This window comes from Pristiophorus japonicus, chromosome 10 (assembly GCF_044704955.1).
Source record: "Pristiophorus japonicus isolate sPriJap1 chromosome 10, sPriJap1.hap1, whole genome shotgun sequence".
Classification (NCBI taxonomy): domain Eukaryota; kingdom Metazoa; phylum Chordata; class Chondrichthyes; family Pristiophoridae; genus Pristiophorus; species Pristiophorus japonicus.
In genome coordinates, this window is record NC_091986.1 from 222792539 (window position 1) to 222811142 (window position 18604).

General features: G+C 58.7%; 1 protein-coding gene across 1 annotated transcript in view; it reads left to right on the top strand.

Moving 5' to 3' along the window:
- fhip1b (FHF complex subunit HOOK interacting protein 1B) overlaps positions 1-18604 on the top strand; it is a 76630-nt gene that overhangs the window by 25203 nt on the left and 32823 nt on the right. The window contains exons 4-7 of the mRNA XM_070892630.1: positions 1111-1197; positions 2529-2696; positions 12861-12940; positions 18003-18172. Of these exons, the coding sequence (XP_070748731.1) occupies positions 1111-1197; positions 2529-2696; positions 12861-12940; positions 18003-18172 (505 nt within the window). The remainder of the gene's footprint in view (positions 1-1110; positions 1198-2528; positions 2697-12860; positions 12941-18002; positions 18173-18604) is intronic.

Here is an 18604-nt window from a genome sequence, read left to right on the forward strand (position 1 = left end):
ATGATGCTGCAAGGCGATTTAGATAGGTTGAGTGAGTGGGCAAACACATGGCAGGTGCAGTATAACGAGGATAAATGTGAAGTTATCCACTTTGTTAGGAAAAACTTAAGGACAAAGTGTTATTTAAATGGTGATGGCTTGGGAAGTGTCGATGTACAGAGGGACCTGGGTGTCCTTGTACACCAGTCATTGAAAGCAAACATGGTGCAGCAAGCAATTAGGGGCAAATGGTATGTTGGTCTTCATTGCAAGAGGATTTGAGTACAGGAGCAAGGATGTCTTACTACAGTTATACAGGGCCTTGGTGAGACCGCACCTGGAGTATTGTGTGCAGATTTGGTCTCCTTACCTAAGAAAGGATATACTTGCCATAGAGGGAGTGCAGCGAAGGTTCACCAGACTGATTCCTGGGATGGCAGGACTGTCATATGAGGAGAGACTGGGTCGACTAGGCTCGTATTCACTAGAGTTTAGAAGAATGAGAGGGGATCTGATTGAAACGTATAAAATTCTGACGGGGTTGGTGGATGCGGGGAGGGTGTTTCCCCGGGCTGGGAAGTCTAGAACAAGGGGTCACAGTCTCAGGATACGGGGTAGGAAATTTAGGAGCGAGATGAGGAGAAATGTTTTCACTCAGAGGGTGGTGAACCTGTGGAATTCTCTACCACAGAAGGCTGTGGAGGCCAAGTCACTGAATATATTTAAGAGGGAGATAAATAGATTTCTAGACACAAAGGCATCACGGGGTATGGGGAGAAAGCGGGAATATGGTGTTGAGATAGAGGATCAGCCATGATCATATTGCATGGTGGTGCAGGCTCGAAGGGCCGAATGGCCTACGACTCCTCCTATTGTCTATTTTTCTAAGGTTAATTTACTGTTTGGGATCTTGCTATGCTCAGTAGTGGCTATCGTGTCTCCCTGAGTTACAGCAGTACGTCAGAAGTCCTTTGTTGGCTGTGGAGTGTTTTGGGATGTCCTGAAGTGGTGAATCGCGGTATAATTGGGAGTCCTTTAAATATCCATGTTTGGTGGGCAGCGACTGGGGGATTGTACCCGTCCCTGTCGTTTGGTCCTGTTTACCCAGCGTTTGCTTTCTGCTTTTTCCAGGTAGCCCATCCCCTCGTCCGGAACCAGCTGGTGGATTACGTCCACAATGGCTTCTTGGTGCCGGTCATGGGGCCCGCACTCCATAAGGTAAGCCTGAGACCTTCTCCTACACCAGGCCCAGTCACCCTCGCTCACAGCCCGCTCTCTGACCCCCCTGCCCCCCATTGCATTCCCGCCTTCCACTCCCCTACCACTCCATCCCTCCTCTGGCCCTCAGCCTCCTGAGCACCTCCTCCTGCTCACCGTCAACACGTCACTGCCGCCCTGCTTACGTGGCATCCCACGGCCGGCCAGCTGCCTCGAGGCTCGCGACCTGCGCTCACAGCTCACCGGCAATAGACAAAGGCATCGGCCTGGCTCAGCGAGTAGCACCATCACCTCTGAGTCAGGTTGTGGGTTCAAGTCCCACTGCAGATTTTGCAGCACAAAATCCAGACTGAGGGAGTGCCACAATGTCGGAGGGGCAGTTCTGAGGGAGCGTTGTACTGTCGGAGAGGCAGTACTGAGGGAGTGCCGCACTGTCGGAGGGGCAGTTCTGAGGGAGCGTTGTACTGTCGGAGAGGCAGTACTGAGGGAGTGCCACACTGTCAGAGGGGCAATACTGAGGGAGCGCTGCACTGTCGGAGGGGCAGTGCTGAGGGAGCGCCGCACTGTCGGAGGGGCAGTACTGAGGGAGCGCCGCACTGTCGGAGGGGCAGTGCTGAGGGAGCGGCGCACTGTCGGAGGGGCAGTACTGAGGGAGCGCTGCACTGTCGGAGGGGCAGTACTGAGGGAGCGCCGCACTGTCGGAGGGGCAGTACTGAGGGAGTGCCGCACTGTCGGAGGGGCAGTACTGTGGGAGCGGCGCACTGTCGGAGGGGCAGTACTGAGGGAGCGGCGCACTGTCGGAGGGGCAGTACTGAGGGAGCGCCGCACTGTCGGAGGCTTTCGATGAGACGTTAAACTGAGGCCCTGTCTGCCCTCTCAGATCCCAGGGCACTATTGGAAGAAGAGCAGGGGAGTTCTCCCCGGTGTCCTGGGGCCAATATTTATCCCTCCACCATAGCATTGCTGTTTGTGGGAGCTTGCTGTGCGCAAAATTGGCTGCCGCCTTTCCTACATTACAACAGTGACTGCATTTGAAAAGTAGTTCACCAGCTGTAAAGCGCTCTGGGAAGTTCTGGGGATGTGAAAGGTGCTATCAAGATGCAAGTTCTCTTTTTCGTAAAAGAGGCCGGTGGAGCAATTCCGCGTGGCCTCTGCTCCTGTATCAGCTGCCAGAGGCGGGCGGGATCCCACGTCTGTCTGCGGAGTGGGCTCACCCTGTGTCATGGAGCCCGCTTAGTGTCAGTGCAGGTGTCCCGTGGACTAGCCGCAGGGAGCTTTTAGATGCGAGAGGGCTTTCTGGGCTGACTGTGTACACACTCTGATTCCTGCAGACGTCCATTGAGGAGATGATAGCCAGCACCGCCTACCTGGACCTCTTCCTACGCAGCATAACAGAGGTGGCACTGCTCAAAACCTTCCTGCGTTTCATCGTCCTGCACAGGCACGAGAACATCACCATCCTCGACACTTTGATCAGCCGTATCAGCAGCAACTCCAGGGTGAGTCTCCGGTCAGCCGCACCGCCACAGTGTAGAACCCCCGCACTCGTGGTCACCGTGTGTGGGTCACCCCTCGCTGCCTCACCCCAACACCCACCCACCGAGCCTGAGGCCACACAGTCAGTGTCAGCCAGCTGTGTGAGCCAGCTGTGGCTCAGTGGGCAGCACTCTCACCTCAAGAGTCAGAAGGTCATGGGTTCATGCCCCACTGCAGAAACCTGAGCCCATAATCTAGGCTGACACTCCCAGTGCAGTGCTGAGGGAGTGCCGCACAGTCGGAGGGGCAGTACTGAGGGAGTGCCGCACTGTCGGAGGGGGAGTACTGAGGGAGCGCCGCACTGTCGGAGGGGCAGTACTGAGGGAGTGCCGCACTGTCGGAGGGGCAGTACTGAGGGAGCATTGCACTGTCGGAGGGGCAGTGCTGAGGGAGTGCTGCACTGTCGGAGGGGCAGTACTGAGGGAGTGCTGCACTGTCGGAGGGGCAGTGCTGAGGGAGTGCTGCACTGTCGGAGGGGCAGTACTGAGGGAGCATTGCACTGTCGGAGGGGCAGTGCTGAGGGAGCGCCGCACTGTCGGAGGGGCAGTGCTGAGGGAGTGCCGCACTGTCGGAGGGGCAGTGCTGAGGGAGTGCCGCACAGTCGGAGGGGCAGTGCTGAGGGAGCACCGCACTGTCGGAGGGGCAGTACTGAGGGAGCACTGCACTGTCGGAGGGGCAGTGCTGAGGGAGTGCCGCACTGTCGGAGGGGCAGTACTGAGGGAGTGCCGCACTGTCGGAGGGGCAGTACTGAGGGAGTGCCGCACTGTCGGAGGGGCAGTACTGAGGGAGTGCCGCACTGTCGGAGGGGCAGTACTGAGGGAGTGCCGCACTGTCGGAGGGGCAGTACTGAGGGAGCGCCGCACTGTCGGATGGGCAGTACTGAGGGAGCGCCGCACTGTCGGAGGGGTAGTACTGAGGGAGTGCCGCACTGTCGGAGGGGCAGTACTGAGGGAGTGCTGCACTGTCGGAGGGGCAGTGCTGAGGGAGTGCTGCACTGTCGGAGGGGCAGTACTGAGGGAGTGCTGCACTGTCGGAGGGGCAGTATTGAGTGAGTGCAGCACTGTCGGAGGGGCAGTACTGAGGGAGTGCAGCACTGTCGGAGGGGCAGTACTGAGGGAGTGCTGCACTGTCGGAGGGGCAGTACTGAGGGAGTGCAGCACTGTCGGAGGGGCAGTGCTAAGGGAGTGCCGCACTGTCGAAGGGGCAGTACTGAGGGAGTGCTGCACTGTCGGAGGGGCAGTACTGAGGGAGTGCAGCACTGTCGGAGGGGCAGTACTGAGGGAGTGCTGCACTGTCGGAGGGGCAGTACTGAGGGAGTGCTGCACTGTCGGAGGGGCAGTACTGAGGGAGCGCCGCACTGTCGGAGGGGCAGTACTGAGGGAGTGCTGCACTGTCGGAGGGGCAGTACTGAGGGAGTGCAGCACTGTCGGAGGGGCAGTACTGAGGGAGTGCTGCACTGTCGAAGGGGCAGTGCTGAGGGAGTGCAGCACTGTCTGAGGGGCAGTATTGAGTGAGTGCAGCACTGTCGAAGGGGCAGTACTGAGGGAGTGCAGCACTGTCGGAGGGGCAGTACTGAGGGAGTGCTGCACTGTCGGAGGGGCAGTGCTAAGGGAGTGCCGCACTGTCGAAGGGGCAGTACTGAGGGAGTGCTGCACTGTCGGAGGGGCAGTACTGAGGGAGTGCAGCACTGTCGGAGGGGCAGTACTGAGGGAGTGCTGCACTGTCGGAGGGGCAGTACTGAGGGAGTGCAGCACTGTCGGAGGGGCAGTACGGAGGGAGTGCCGCACTGTCAGAGGGGCAGTACTGAGGGGGGGCAGTACTGAGGGGGTGCCGCACTGTCGGAGGGGCAGTGCTGAGGGAGTGCCGCACTGTCGGAGGGGCAGTGCTGAGGGAGCGCCGCACTGTCGGAGGGGCAGTACTGAGGGAGTGTCGCACTGTTGGAGGGATAGTACTGAGGGAGCACTGCACTGTCGGAGGGACAGTACTGAGGGAGTGCCGCACTGTCGGAGGGGCAGTACTGAGGGAGTGCTGCACTGTCGGAGGGGCAGTGCTGAGGGAGTGCCGCACAGTCGGAGGGGCAGTACTGAGGGAGCGCCGCACTGTCGGAGTGGCAGTACTGAGGGAGCTCTGCACTGTCGGAGGGGCAGTGCTGAGGGAGTGCCGCACTGTCGGAGGGGCAGTACTGAGGGAGTGCCGCACTGTCGGAGGGGCAGTACTGAGGGAGTGCCGCACTGTCGGAGGGGCAGTACTGAGGGAGTGCCGCACTGTCGGAGGGGCAGTACTGAGGGAGTGCTGCACTTTCGAAGGGGCAGTGCTGAGGGAGTGCAGCACTGTCGGAGGGGCAGTATTGAGTGAGTGCAGCACTGTCGGAGGGGCAGTACTGAGGGAGTGCAGCACTGTCGGAGGGGCAGTACTGAGGGAGTGCTGCACTGTCGGAGGGGCAGTACTGAGGGAGTGCAGCACTGTCGGAGGGGCAGTGCTAAGGGAGTGCCGCACTGTCGAAGGGGCAGTACTGAGGGAGTGCTGCACTGTCGGAGGGGCAGTGCTGAGGGAGTGCAGCACTGTCGGAGGGGCAGTACTGAGGGAGTGCTGCACTGTCGGAGGGGCAGTACTGAGGGAGTGCAGCACTGTCGGAGGGGCAGTACGGAGGGAGTGCCGCACTGTCAGAGGGGCAGTACTGAGGGGGGGCAGTACTGAGGGGGTGCCGCACTGTCGGAGGGGCAGTGCTGAGGGAGTGCCGCACTGTCGGAGGGGCAGTGCTGAGGGAGCGCCGCACTGTCGGAGGGGCAGTACTGAGGGAGTGTCGCACTGTTGGAGGGATAGTACTGAGGGAGCACTGCACTGTCGGAGGGACAGTACTGAGGGAGTGCAGCACTGTCGGAGGGGCAGTACTGAGGGAGTGCTGCACTGTCGGAGGGGCAGTACTGAGGGAGCGCAGCACTGTCGGAGGGGCAGTACTGAGGGAGTGCTGCACTGTCGGAGGGGCAGTTCTGAGGGAGTGCTGCACTGTCGGAGGGGCAGTGCTGAGGGAGTGCCGCACTGTCGGAGGGGCAGTGCTGAGGGAGTGCCGCACTGTCGGAGGGGCAGTGCTGAGGGAGTGCCGCACTGTCGGAGGGGCAGTACTGAGGGAGTGCCGCACTGTCGGAGGGGCAGTACTGAGGGAGTGCAGCACTGTCGGAGGGGCAGTACTGAGGGAGTGCCGCACTGTCGGAGGGGCAGTACTGAGGGAGTGCTGCACTGTCGGAGGGACAGTACTGAGGGAGTGCAGCACTGTCGGAGGGGCAGTACTGAGGGAGCGCTGCACTGTCGGAGGGGCAGTACTGAGGGAGCGCAGCACTGTCGGAGGGGCAGTACTGAGGGAGTGCTGCACTGTCGGAGGGGCAGTTCTGAGGGAGTGCTGCACTGTCGGAGGGGCAGTGCTGAGGGAGTGCCGCACTGTCGGAGGGGCAGTGCTGAGGGAGTGCCGCACTGTCGGAGGGGCAGTGCTGAGGGAGTGTCGCACTGTCGGAGGGGCAGTACTGAGGGAGTGCAGCACTGTCGGAGGGGCAGTACTGAGGGAGTGCCGCACTGTCGGAGGGGCAGTACTGAGGGAGTGCCGCACTGTCGGAGGGGCAGTACTGAGGGAGTGCAGCACTGTCGGAGGGGCAGTACTGAGGGAGTGCCGCACTGTCGGAGGGGCAGTACTGAGGGAGTGCTGCACTGTCGGTTTGGATGAGATGTTAAGCCATGGCTCTCGGGTGGATGTAAAAGATCCCACAGCACTATTTCAAAGAAGAGCAGGGAAATTCTCCCCTGGGTAAAGATTTATCCCTCCACCAACCTCACTAAAATAGATTATCCGGTCATTGTCACATTGCTGTGTGTGGGAGCTTGCTGTGTGCAGATTGCCTGCTGCGTTTCCCACATTACAACAGTGACTACACTCCTAATTTTCTTCATTTCCTGTAAAGCGCTTTGGGACATCCTGAGGTCGTGAAAGGCGCTATATAAATGCAAGTCTTTTTATTCAACTGTGGTAAAGCACCATGGACGATCTCGATTGTGTCCTCGCCCTGATTCACAGTATGAATTTCCTGTGTTACATCTTTTCGGTTGAATGGTAGCTATGAAAGGAACATGGGGTTTTGTTTAAAAATGGAAACTGTGACTGTTGTTGACGGTAAAACTTCCCAACACCTTTCATGTTTCAAGAGCCTGAAGGTGGGACAAATACACAAATCTGTGCAGAGGCAGTGTGTGTTCATGACACAGGAATTCCCCCATTGGTTTCTGGCACAGCTGTTGGAATGTTCCAGCTCGCTGGCCACTGGAGGTGGCCTTCCACATGAGTCAGCTCCTTCACACCGCTCTTTCACGTTCCGTCTACCCCAGTGGATAGAAATAATGGGTTGTTTTGCATCAGGCCGGTAAGAAAGAGTTTGGGTTTTGCTACAAATACACCTGCCTGTTGTGACAGGTCAGCCTTCGATCTTGAGCACGCAGAAGATAACCAGGTCACAGTATATCGCGGGTGGCCTTTCATTGTACCGTTGGTTCACGCAGCTCAACTGGAAACTGGAGTCCTGTTTCACGGAGTTCAGCCAGGACATCACAGTCACATTAGGAACGCCCATCTTACAGTCAACTCAATCTGAGTTAAAGGACTCTTAACAATTTGGACGGTTTCTTTTTTTGTTCCGGAGCTGATTGCAAATGCCAATGCACATTAATTATTGCCATTCTTTTCATCTGCTGATAATTGGTTTTTCTGTATAAATGTGCACATTACAATAAACACTGTTTACAGCTTAGCCTGAAATACACACAGAGGGACTGCGTTAAATGTTGGGTGTCAGGTGGCCTAGGTTTTATGTTGGCTGTGAGGGGTTGGATTGGGTGTTTGCTGTGTGCGAGGCTGGGTGTTGGGTGTGAGCGGGGTTGGGGTGGGTTGAATGGGGGTGAGCGGATATAGGGTGGGTGTGAGCGGTATTGAAAGTGTGTGAGTGGGATTGAATGGGTGTGAGCGGGGTTGGGTTGGGGCTGAGCGGGGTTGGGATTGGGGTGAGTGGGGTGGGGATGAGCGGGTTTAGGGTGGGGTGAGCGGGGTTGGGATTGGGGTGAGTGGGGTGGGGATGAGCGGGTTTAGGGTGGGGTGAGCGGGGTTGGGATTGGGGTGAGAGGGGATGAGGTGGGTGTGAGCGGGGATGAGGTGGGTGTGAGCGGGGTTGGGGTGGGTGTGAGCGGGGTTGGGGTGGGTGTGAGCGGGGTTGAGGTGGGTGTGAGCGGGGTTGAGGTGGGTGTGAGCGGGGTTGAGGTGGGTGTGAGCGGGGTTGAGGTGGGTGTGAGCGGGGTTGGGGTGGGTGTGAGCGGGGTTGGGGTGGGTGTGGGCGGGGTTGAGGTGGGTGTGAGCGGAGTTGAGGTGGGTGTGAGCGGGGTTGGGGTGGGTGTGAGCGGGGTTGAGGTGGGTGTGAGCGGGGTTGGGGTGGGTGTGAGCGGGGTTGAGGTGGGTGTGAGCGGGGTTGAGGTGGGTGTGAGCGGGGTTGAGGTGGGTGTGAGCGGGGTTGGGGTGGGTGTGAGCGGGGTTGAGGTGGGTGTGAGCGGGGTTGAGGTGGGTGTGAGCGGGGTTGAGGTGGGTGTGAGCGGGGTTGGGGTGGGGGTGAGTGGGGTTGGGGTTGGGGTGAGCGGGGATGGGGTGGGTGTGAGTGGGGTTGGGATTGGGGTGAGCGGGGTTGAGGTGGGTGTGAGCGGGGTTGGGGTGGGTGAGCGGGGTTGAGGTGGGTGTGAGCGGGGTTGAGGTGGGTGTGAGCGGGGTTGAGGTGGGTGTGAGCGGGGTTGCGGTGGGTGTGAGCGGATTGGGGTGGGTGTGAGTGGGGTTGGGGTGGGTGTGAGCAGGGTTGCGATGGGTGTGAGCGGGGTTGAGGTGGGTGTGAGCGGGGTTGGGGTGGGTGTGAGCGGGGTTGAGGTGGGTGTGAGCGGGGATGAGGTGGGTGTGAGCGGGTTGGGGTGGGTGTGAGTGGGGTTGGGGTGGGGGTGAGTGGGGTTGGGGTGTGGGTGTGAGTGGGGTTGGGGTGGGTGTGAGTGGGGTTGGGATTGGGGTGAGAGGGGATGAGGTGGGTGTGAGCGGGGTTGAGGTGGGTGTGAGCGGGTTGGGGTGGGTGTGAGTGGGGTTGGGGTGGGGGTGAGTGGGGTTGGGGTGTGGGTGTGAGTGGGGTTGGGGTGGGTGTGAGCGGGTTGGGGTGGGTGTGAGCGGGGTTGAGGTGGGTGTGAGCGGGGTTGGGGTGGGTGAGCGGGGTTGAGGTGGGTGTGAGCGGGGTTGAGGTGGGTGTGAGCGGGGTTGAGGTGGGTGTGAGTGGGGTTGGGGTGGGTGTGAGCGGGGTTGAGGTGGGTGTGAGCGGGGTTGAGGTGGGTGTGAGCGGGGTTGAGGTGGGTGTGAGCGGGGTTGAGGTGGGTGTGAGCGGGGTTGAGGTGGGGGTGAGCGGGGTTGAGGTGGATGTGAATGGGGTTGAGGTTGGGGTGAGCGGTGTTGAGGTGGGTGTGAGTGGGGTTGAGGTGTGTGTGAGCGGGGTTGAGGTGGGTGTGAGCGGGGTTGAGGTGGGTGTGAGCGGGGTTGAGGTGGGGGTGAGCGGGTTGGTGTGGGTGTGAGCGGGGTTGAGGTGGGTGTGAGCGGGGTTGGGGTTGGGGTGAGCGGGGTTGAGGTGGGGGTGAGTGGGGATGGGGTGGGTGTGAGCGGGGTTGAGGTGGGGGTGAGTGGGGATGGGGTGAGCGGGGGTGGGTTGGGGTTCGGTGGGGTGGGGGTGAGTGGGGATGGGGTGAGGGTGAGCGGGGGTGGGGTGGGGGTGAGCGGGGGTGGGGTGGGGGTGAGCGGGGTTGGGTTGAGGGTCAGTGGGGTGGGGTGGGGGTTAGCGGGGATCGGGTTGGGGTCGGTGGGGTGGGGGTGAGCGGGGTTGGGTTGAGGGTCAGTGGGGTGGGGTGGGGGTGAGCGGGGATCGGGTTGGGGTCGGTGGGGTGGGGGTGAGTGGGGATGGGGTGAGCAGGGTGGGGTGAGGGTGAGCTGGGGTGGGGTGGGGGTGAGTGAGGTGGGGGTGAGCGGGGTTGGGTTGGGGGTCAGTGGGGTGGGGTGGGGGTGAGCGGGGTTGGGGTGGGGGTGAGTGGGGTGGGGGTGAGCGGGGTTGGGGTGGGGGTGAGCGGGGGTGGGGTGGGGTTGAGCGGGGATGGGGTGGGGGTGAGTGGCGATGGGGAGGGGGTGAGCAGGGATGGGGAGGGGGTGAGCAGGGATGGGGAGGGGGTGAGCAGGGATGGGGTGGGGGTGAGTGGGGTGAGGGTGAGCTGGGGTGGGGTGGGGGTGAGTGAGGTGGGGGTGAGCGGGGTTGGGTTGGGGGTCAGTGGGGTGGGGTGGGGGTGAGCGGGGTTGGGGTGGGGGCGAGTGGGGTGGGGGTGAGCGGGGTTGGGGTGGGGGTGAGCGGGGGTGGGGTGGGGGTGAGTGGGGTGGGGGTGAGCGGGGTTGGGGTGGGGTTGAGCGGGGATGGGGTGGGGGTGAGTGGCGATGGGGAGGGGGTGAGCAGGGATGGGGAGGGGGTGAGCAGGGATGGGGAGTGGGTGAGCAGGGATGGGGAGGGGGTGAGCGGGGATGGGGAGGGGGTGAGCGGGGATGGGGTGGGGGTGAGTGGGGTGAGGGTGAGCTGGGGTGGGGTGGGGGTGAGTGAGGTGGGGGTGAGCGGGGTTGGGTTGGTGGTCAGTGGGGTGGGGTGGGGGTGAGCGGGGATGGGGTGGGGGTCAGTGCGGTGGGATGGGGGTGAGTGGGGATGGGGTGGGGGTGAGCGGGGTGAGGGTGAGTGGGGTGGGGGTGAGCGGGGTTGGGGTGGGGGTGAGTGGGGTGGGGGTGAGCGGGGTTGGGGTGGGGGTGAGCGGGGGTGGGGTGGGGGTGAGTGGGGTGGGGGTGAGCGGGGTTGGGGTGGGGGTGAGCGGGGATGGGGTGAGTGGCGCTGGGGAGGGGGTGAGCAGGGATGGGGAGGGGGTGAGCGGGGATGGGGTGGGGGTGAGTGGGGTGAGGGTAAGCTGGGGTGGGGTGGGGGTGAGTGAGGTGGGGGTGAGCGGGGTTGGGTTGGTGGTCAGTGGGGTGGAGTGGGGGTGAGCGGGGATGGGGTGGGGGTCAGTGCGGTGGGGTGGGGGTGAGTGGGGATGGGGTGGGGGTGAGCGGGGTGAGGGTGAGTGGGGTGGGGGTGAGCGGGGTTGGGGTGGGGGTGAGTGGGGTGGGGGTGAGCGGGGTTGGGGTGGGGGTGAGCGGGGGTGGGGCGGGGGTGAGTGGGGTGGGGGTGAGCGGGGTTGGGGTGGGGGTGAGCGGGGATGGGGTGGGGGTGAGCGGGGATGGGGTGGGGGTGAGTGGGGTGGGGTGGGTGTGAGTGGGGATGGGGTGGGGGTGAGCGGGGATGGGATGGGGTGAGTGGGGGTGGGGTGGGGGTGAGTAGGGTGGGGTGGGGGTGAGTGAGGTGGGGGTGAGCGGGGATGGGGTGGGGGTGAGTGGGGTGGGGGTGAGCGGGGATGGGGTGGGGGTGAGTGGGGATGGGGTGGGGGTGAGTGGGGATGGGGTGGGGGTGAGTGGGGGTGGGGTGAGTGGTGTGGGGTGAGCGGGGTGGGGTGAGCGGGGTGGGGTGAGCGGGGTGGGGTGGGGGTGAGTGGGGGTGGGGTGGGGGTGAGTGGGGTGGGGGTGAATGGGGTGGGGTGGGGTGAGTGGGGTGGGGTGAGTGGGGTGGGGTGAGCGGGGTGGGGTGAGTGGGGTGGGGTGAGTGGGGTGGGGTGAGTGGGGTGGGGTGAGTGGGGTGGGGTGAGTGGGGTGGGCGTGAGCGGGGATGGGATGGGGTGAGTGGGGTGGGGTGGGTGTGAGTGGGGATGGGGTGGGACTGAGCGGGGATGGGATGGGGTGAGTGGGGTGGGGTGGGTGTGAGTGGGGATGGGGTGGGGGTGAGCGGGGGTGGGGTGGGGGTGAGTGGGGATGGGGTGGGGCTGAGCGGGGATGAGATGGGGTGGGGTGAGTGGGGTGGGGTGAGCGGGGTGGGGTGAGTGGGGTGGGGTGAGTGCGGTGGGGTGAGTGGGGTGGGGGTAATTGGGGGGGTGAGTGGGGTGGGGGTAATTGGGGGGGTGAGTGGGGTGGGGCTGAGTGGGGATGGGATGGGGTGAGTGGGATGGGGTGGGTGTGAGTGGGGATGGGGTGGGGGTGAGTGGGGATGGGGTGGGGGTGAGCGGGGGTGGGGTGAGGGTGAGTGGGGTGGGGGTGAGCGGGGTGAGGTGAGTGGGGGTGGGGTGGGGATGAGTGGGGTGAGGTGGGGGTGAGTGGGGTGGGGGTGGGGGTAAGCGGGGATGGGATGGGGTGAGTGGGGTGGGGTGGGGTGAGCGGGGTGGGGTGAGTGGGGGTGGGGTGGGGATGAGTGGGGTGAGGTGGGGGTGAGTGGGGTGGGGGTGGGGGTGAGTGGGGTGGGGGTGAGCGGGGATGGGGTGGGGCTGAGCGGGGATGGGATGGGGTGAGTGGGGTGGGGTGGGGGTGAGCGGGGTGGGGTGGGGTGGGGGTAAGTGGGGTGGGCTGAGCGGGGATGGGATGGGGTGAGTGGGGTGGGGTGGGGGTGAGCGGGGTGGGGTGGGGTGGGGGTAAGTGGGGTGGGCTGAGCGGGGATGGGATGGGGTGAGTGGGGTAGGGTGAGTGGGGTGGGGTGAGCAGGGTGGGGTGAGCGGGGATGGGGTGGGGCTGAGCGGGGATGGGATGGGGTGAGTGGGGTGGGGTGAGCGGGGTGGGGGTGAGTGGGGCGGGGTGGGGTGAGTGGGGTGGGGTGGGAGTGAGTGGGGATGGGGTGGGGGTGAGCGGGGATGGGGTGGGGGTGAGTGGGGTGGGGTGGGGGTGAGTGGGGATGGGATGGGGTGAGCGGGGATGGGGTGGGGGTGAGTGGGGATGGGGTGGGGGTGAGCGGGGATGGGGTGGGGGTGAGTGGGGTGGGATGGGTGTGAGTGGGGATGGGATGGGGTGAGTGGGGTGGGGTGGGGGTGAGCGGGGTTGAACAGGTGTGAGCGATGCTGTGTTGTATGGGAGGCTGGGTTTTGGAGTGCATGTTCCCTTCTTGCTGACTGTGCGGTGTGTAACTGCGCCCTTGGTCTTTCCCCAGCTCTGTATGGTGTCGCTCAGTCTCTTCAGGACCCTGCTGACCCTCAGTTGTGAGGACATCATGCTTCAACTCGTTCTCAGGTAACTGACAGTGTGTGGTCACAGGACACAGGACGTGGCTGGGACCCCAGCCTCCCTCGGGCCTCGGGGAGCAGCGCAGGTTCACCAGAATGATACGGGGCTGAAAGGGTTAAATTCCGAGGGCAGGTTGTATTCCCGAGTGTCGGAGGTTGAGTGGTGATATGTAAACGATCACGGGGTGGATAGAGAGAAATTTTCCTGGATTGCAATGTCTGGTTTTGATGATGGGTCTAACATTCTGTCCACATGTGAACACTCGTCCACATTCAGTATAAGCCCAAACAATCATCTCTCGATCTCGGCACCTGCCTGCCTCGCCTTGCCCACGACCCAAGGGTGAATCCCATCGGTCCCTGGCGCTTGACCTTATTTCAGTTTTACTAACTTCTCCAGAAAAATCTTTTTATCCATCACAATATCGTCCTGTCACTCAGAAACACTTCAGGGTTCACTACCTCTCCGACCTCTTTAGTAAAGACAAGCCAAGAGAATATTTATGGAATATCTCCCCCAATTATTGCTCATTTACGGGATGACAATCCTCTACATTTAGGACTGAGATGAGGATGAATTTCTTCACTCAGAGGGCTGTGAATCGCAGGAATTCTCTGTCCCAGAGCTGTGGATGCTGAGTCGTTGAAACATAGAAATTTAGAGCGCAGAAGGAGACCATTCCGGCCCATCGTGTCCAGGCCGGTCGACAAAGAGCCGCACGGCCCTCGGTCAGCAGCCCTGAAGGTTACATATAAATCTGTGAACAATGACGGAAAGGCAAAGAGCACCCAGCCCAACCAGTCCGCCTCACACAACTGTGACACCCCTTATACTGAAACATTCTACACTCCACCCCAACCGGAGCCATGTGATCTCCTGGGAGAGGCAAAAACCCAGGCCAATTTAGGGAGAACAAAATCTGGGAAAATTCCTCTCCGACCCACCCAGGCAATCGAAACTAGTCCAGGAGATCACACCCTGGCTGTATTCTATTCCCTGCAGTACTTACCATTATATCTGAGCCGGCCAACAAAAGGTCATCCAGTCTAATCTCAATTACCAGCTCTAGATCCGTAACCCTGCAGGTTACTGCACTTTAAGTGCCCATCCAACCATCTCTTAAATGTGGTGAGGGTTTCTGCATCCACCACTCTTCCAGGCAGCAAGTTCCAGATCCCCACAACCCTCTGCGTAAAGAAGCCTCCCCTCCTCAAATCCCCTCTAAACCTTCCACCAACCACCTTATAACTATGCCCCCTCGAAATAGACCCCTCCACCAATGGAAATAGGCCCTTACTATCCACTATGTCCAGGCCCCTCAATATTTTGTACACCTTGATGAGGTCTCCTCTCAACCTCCTCTGTTCCATTGAGAACAAACCCAGCCTATCCAATCTGTCCTCATAACTAAGATTCTCCATTCCAGGCAGCATCCTAATAATTCTCCTCTGCACCCTCTCTACGTCCTTCCTATAATATGGTGACCAGAACTGCACGCAGTACTCCAGCTGTGGCCTAACCAAAGTATTATACAATTTAAGCATAACCTCCCTGCTCTTATATTGCTCTGAGTATATTCAAGGCTGAGATCAATAGATTTTTGGACTCTCGGGGAATCGAGGGATATGGGGATCGGGCGGGAAAGTGGAGTTGAGGTCAATGATCAGCCGTGATCTCATTGATTGGCGGAGCAGGCTCGAGGGGCCGAATGGCCGACTCCTGCTCCTAATCCTTATTTTCTTACCTTCCCCTCAGGTCACACCTCAATTAACAATTCTCTGTTTACTGATACATTTGTAAAATACTTTATAATATTTTTGGAACTTTTGTCTTTGCGCTCCCTCCTGGCTTTCCTTGTCCTGCTCTGAACTTCGTGTCTTATTTTATCATATTATCCTTTAGTTTTTGTCATTATTCTTCTTATTGCGGAGCATACCACCGGCATAGAGCAGTTGGGCCGAATGGCCTGTATGTGCTGTAAATTTGAGATCTTCCAACGTGGTATCGGAAAGCTAGCAGTGGCTGCCTTCTGTTTTGATGTAATGTACTTGTGCAATCTGGTTCGAAACATCTCATTTTCCGACAGTCCTGTGCCAATATCTCCTTCCCCCTCACCCCAGCCAACTCGCTCCTGTTCTTTCTCAACCCTGCCCTGCTTCCAGCTGCTCTGCTAGTTTTTCTACATTTTCCCCTTTCTAGTTAGATCGTAATCTTTATATTGTGCTCACTACTGCCACGGTGCTCACCCACATTCAGCCCCTCTACCCCACCTCTTTCATTCCTCAAATCCAGATCCAACAACGCCTCCGCCCTTTGTAGGCCGCTGAGCAGCCTGCGTGAGGGAGCAAACCCGCGCACATCGCAGGAATTCCATTCCCTTCGCTCCCTCGCTGACCCAATCGATAAGTGGATGCCAGAAATGCGAGGGTAATCTCCCAGGAAAGGATGATCAGGCTGGGTTTCTTTTCTCTTGGAGAGAAGGCTGAGGGGTGACCTAATCGGGGTCTTTAAAATGATGAAAGGTTTTGATCGAGTGGATACATAAGAACATAAGAAATAGGAGCAGGAGTCGGCCATTTGGCCCCTTGAGCCTGCTCCGCCATTTAATACGATCATGGCTGATCCGATCATGGACTCAGCTCCACTTCCCCGCCCGCTCCCCATAACCCTTTATTCCCTTATCGGTTAAGAAACTGTCTATCTCTGTCTTAAATTTATTAATGTCCCGGCTTCCACAGCTCTTTGAGGCAGAGAATTCCACAGATTTACAACCCTCTGAGAGAAGAAATTTCTCCTCATCTCAGTTTTAAATGGGCAGCCTCTTATTCTAAGATCATGCCCCTTAGTTCTAGTCTCCCCCATCAGTGGAAACATCCTCTCTGCATCCACCTTGTCAAGCCCCCTCATAATCTTACGTTTCGATAAGATCACCTCTCATTCTTCTGAATTCCAATGAGTAGAGGCCCAACCTACTCAACCTTTCCTCATAAGTCAACCCCCTCATCCCCGGAATCAACCGAGTGAACCTTCTCTGAACTTCCTCCAAAGCAAGTATATCCTTTCGTAAATATGGAAACCAAAACTGCACACAATATTCCCAGGTGTGGCCTCACCAATACCCTGTATAACTGTAACAAGACTTCCCTGCTTTTATACTCCATCCCCTTTGCAATAAAGGCCAAGATTCCATTGGCCTTCCTGATCACTTGCTGTACCTGCATACTATCCTTTTGCATAGAAACATAGAAAATAGTTGCAGGAGTAGGCCATTCGGCCCTTCGAGCCTGCACCGCCATTCAATGAGTTAGTTCATGGCTGAACATGCAACTTCAGTACCCCATTCCTGCTTTCTCGCCATACCCCTTGATCCCCCTAGTAGTAAGCACAAGTACCCCCAGGTCCCGCTGAACTGCAGCACTTTGCAATCTTTCTCCATTTAAATAATAAATTGCTCTTTGATTTTTTTCTGCCAAAGTGCATAATCTCACACTTTCCAAGATTATACTCCATCTGTCAAATTTTTACCCACTCACTTAGCCTGTCTATGTTCTTTTACAGATTTTTTGTATCCTCCTCACACATTGCTTTTCCTCCCATCTTTGTATCATCAGCAAACTTGGCTACATTACACTCGATCCCTTCTTCCAAGTCGTTAATATAGATTGTAAATAGTTGGGGTCCCAGCACTGATCCCTGCGACACCCCACTAGTTACTGATTGCCAACCATTGACCCATTTATCCCGACTCTCTGTTCTCTGTTAGTTAGCCAATCCTCTATTCATGCTAATATATTACCCCCAACGCCGTGAACTTTTATGTGGTACCTTGTCAAATGCCTTCTGGAAGTTCAAATACACCACATCCACTGGTTCCCCTTTATCCACCCTGCTCGTTACATCCTCAAAGAACTCCAGCAAATTTGTCAAACATGACTTCCCCTTCATAAATCCATGCTGACTCTGCCTGACCGAGAGAGAGAATGTTTCCACTTGTGGGGAAGAGCATCGCTAGAAGCCATCACTAGAAGCCATCAATATAAGACCACTAAATCCAGTCGGGAATTCAGGAGAAACTTCTTTACCCAGAGAGGGGTGAGAATGTGGAACTCGCTGCCACAGGGAGGGGTTGAGGCGAATAGTATCGATGCATTTAAGGGGAGGCTGGATAAACACACGAGGGAGAAGGGAATAGAAGGATATGCTGATAGAGTTAGATGAGGAAAGACGGGAGGAGGCTCGAGTGGAGCATAAACACCGGCATGGACTGGTTGGGCCCAATGGCCTGTTCCTGTGCCATGTATCTGATGTGATCCTATGTAAAAATCTTCCAGAACACTAATTATATTATTCCTATTCATCTCTAATCTGACTGCAGATATCCTCGCTCATTCCCTCGTTTCCCCCCCCCCCCCGCTCCCCGCTACAGTTTACGAGAATGATTCCAGGGATGAGGGACTTCAGTTACGTGGAGAGGCTGGAGAAGCTGGGGTTGTTCTCGGAGCAGAGAAGGTTGAGAGGAGATTGATCGAGGTGTTCACAATCATGAGGGGTCTGGACAGAGTAGAGAGAGAGAAACTGTTCCCATTGGGGGAAGGGTCGAGAACCAGAGGGACACAGATTGACGATAATCGACGATGGAACCAGAGGGGGAGATGGGGAGAATGTGTTTACGCAGCGAGTTGTTGTGATCGGGAACGCGCTGCCTGAAAGGGCGGTGGGAGCAGATTCAATAGTAACTTTCAAACAGGGGAATTGGATAAATACTCGAAAGGAAGAATTTGCCGGACTGTGGGGAAAGAGCGGGGAGCGGCACAGGAACGATGGGCTGAATGGCCTCCTGGACTGTATACGACAATTCTAATTTGAAAGGGTGGAATACAGCCCCGACCAATGTGACAAGCACTGTGTTGAGTTTTGTCAACTCTCGGGTGCAGGAACAGGTGATGAGGCGTGGATAATATTGGGGTGCTGTCAATGGCCACGCGACCCTGTGATGGCTTCTCTCGGGCCGAGGACCTGTCTGTTAATCTGACATCTCCCCCTCCCGCCCTCTCCACCACCCCGGCAGGTATCTGATTCCATGCAATCACGTGATGCTGAGCCAGCGGCGGGCGGTTAAGGATCAGGATTTCTACGGGAAGACGGCGGACAAGTTCCTGTCCCTGATCCCGGAATGCTGTAAGCCGGAGAATCTTGGCGGCACGGAGCGAGAGGAGGAACACGCTGTCTGGTCCAAAGGTGAGCTTCCGTCCCGGGAGCGCGAGAGTCTGGGCGGGGGAGGAGGTCGGGAATGTCCCGATTACACGTGGCAGCAGGTTTAGGGGAGCGAAGGACACGAGAGGGTCGAGGGAGGGTCGGGAAAGGTTAAAACTGTGACATCGAGTGCAGAGGGAGAGTAAGGATGGGCCAGGGAATGGCCCCAAGGTATTGGCAGGAGGGACGGTAACCAGGGGACATGGATTCACGATAATTACCCGGATTCAGGTAATTATTTTACGCAGCGAGTTGTGATCGGGAACGCGCTGCCTGAAAGGGCGGTGGGAGCAGATTCAAAAGTAACTTTCAAACGGGAATTGAATAAATACTTATGAAGGAGAAATTTTCAGGGCGATGGGGAAAGAGCGGGAGGAGTGGGACTGATTGGATCGCTCTCTAACAGAGCCGGCACAG